This window comes from Arachis ipaensis, chromosome B07 (assembly GCF_000816755.2).
Source record: "Arachis ipaensis cultivar K30076 chromosome B07, Araip1.1, whole genome shotgun sequence".
In the NCBI taxonomy this organism is placed as follows: Eukaryota; Viridiplantae; Streptophyta; class Magnoliopsida; order Fabales; family Fabaceae; genus Arachis; species Arachis ipaensis.
Window position 1 is genome coordinate 11267426 of NC_029791.2, and position 2324 is coordinate 11269749.

A 2324-nucleotide genomic window follows, 5' to 3' on the forward strand; every position below is an offset into this window, starting at 1 on the left:
ATTATTACTACGTTAATTTCATATTAATTAAAAAACAATTATTACATATGATTGTGATAATTGTGACACTGATTTATTTATTTTAAATCATGAGTCTCCGTTACTCTTAAGCTGTCTAAATTTGAAGGTAGAGTGGAGTAGATAACCATATTAATTCTACTAGAATGACGAATAATTAACTACCTTAGCTTGCTAATCTCACTTTATCTACTCCATGACTTTTATTTCATTCTATTTGGCCTCCTCCTATTTCTACCAAGGGAAATTTATTAAGATAAGAATCATATAGAGTAGTAGTAATTATATTTTAAGAGAAGTGACATAAAACAACCGTATAATATAATAATTAATAACCTTTGCAATTAAAACCAAACAACCCAACATGCTCCCTTTAGTAATGAAAGTTAAAATTTACATATAAAAAATAACAAAAATACTATTTATAAATACATGTGTTAACAATGTATATTTATATTTTAACATATCGATCAGGTGCAGTTAACTTCATATAAAAGTGATAGTTGAGAGCCGTTAGATGATAAGTTAGTCAAACTTATCAAATTATTTAACGACACTTAACTATCAATTTCATGTGAAATTAACTGTACTTAAATTTTCGTTATAATTCATAATTTTGATGACTGATTTTAGTATATATAAAAAATGATTTCTCGAATTAAATATATTTGGAAGCCGCCATGAAGAATTAATTCTAAGGTAGAAATTAGAATGAAGAAATTAAAGTTCACCGAAAATAATAAATAAATAAAATGAAAGCGTTAAGTTAAATTAAGTAGCATTAAAGCTTATATAGTGTGTAAGAGTGGCGTGCAAACACGACTTGATAGACCCAAAAATGAAATAGGTCCACCATTATTGTTTGATACTCAAATACTCTCTTCTTCTTTTCCTTCTCTGGTCTTCTCTCTTTGAATTGAATTATGAAGAAGTTGTGTCGGAATCTTGATCGAGAGGATGGGCTTGAAACTGTGCTTGAAGTCCCAATTCCAGAAGAGATTTTCAGCAGCAAGAACAGGGCATGGCAGAACATGAAGTCATGGATGAAGCCAAACGCTGAACCCACATCATCAGTATTCGGAGGCAAAACTACAGAGATCCAACTATTGTTGGGTGTTATTGGAGCACCATTACTCCCCTTCCCTATAAGCTCTCACAACAACAACCAACCCATCATCTCCTGCAACATCAAACACCATAATAACATTGTAAGAAATGTCCATACCCTACAAACTCCGCGAAGTTTTACTTTTCTGTATCCAATTACGTAATGTCACGTTATTAAAAAAGTAATTACTTTTTATATTTATAGTGTGAATAGAAATCTAAAAAAACAGATGCATATTTGATTCAACGGTTATGTAAAACGCTTTACATACACACAGCAAAATTAAACTCTAATCCTGGACAAACAAACAAGGACAAGATGAAATTTTAAAAACAGAAGTAGTAGGTGAAATTTTTGTGACACTTGGCTAAAAGTGTTGTACTAATTTTATGTGGTTGGTTATGAAGGAGGGTTCAATGGCGAAATATATTGTAAAGCAGTACGTGGCAGCAGTGGGAGGAGAAAGAGCTTTAAACTCGGTAGAAAGCATGTATGCAATGGGTCAGGTGAGGGTAGGGAGCTCGGAGTTCTGGGGAGGGGAAGAAGGTGTTATGAAGAAGAAAAAGAAAAAGAAGAGGACGACAAAGGAGGTGGCTGCGGCGGCGGGGGAGATGGGAGGGTTTGTGGTGTGGCAGAAGAAGCCGGAGTTGTGGTGCTTGGAGCTGGTGGTTTCCGGTTACAAGATAAGTGCCGGCAGTGATGGAAAAGTTGCTTGGAGGCAAACACCTTGGCATCATTCTCATGCCTCTAGAGGGCCCCCACGACCACTTAGGCGTTTAATTCAGGTTGGTGAATTTCTTTTAATAATCTCTTTTTTACTTTGAGAAATTTTGGTGAGAGACACTTATTTAAGCGACCAGTGAGCTCGATCAATCTAAATTAGTTAGAAATTCTACAAAATTAAATGAATAATTTACTCTATTTAATTTTTTTTTTGTTCACTTAAAGGATAGCCACAGAGAACATGTTTGATATTTGATTAGTTGATTTTTTTAAAAATATTATTTGTACACAAAAAAATTAATCATTAAATTAATTATTATGTATTTATGTATATTTATATAGGTGAAAAGTGAAAATTTACGTGGAGTAATTATTTTTATGTAAAGTTAATATTTAAAAATTATTAAATAATTTAATTAACAAATTTGACTAAATTATCATTTATCAATTTTTAACTATAAATTTTACATAAATA

The 2324-nt window shown here is 32.0% G+C and overlaps 1 protein-coding gene across 1 annotated transcript in view; it reads left to right on the plus strand.

Moving 5' to 3' along the window:
• The window catches only part of LOC107609555, a 5671-nt gene continuing 4143 nt past the window's right edge, over window positions 797-2324 (plus strand). Inside the window, exons 1-2 of the mRNA XM_016311556.2 lie at window positions 797-1226; window positions 1534-1911. Coding sequence (XP_016167042.1) covers window positions 942-1226; window positions 1534-1911 — 663 coding nt within the window. The 5' untranslated portion in view covers window positions 797-941. The remainder of the gene's footprint in view (window positions 1227-1533; window positions 1912-2324) is intronic.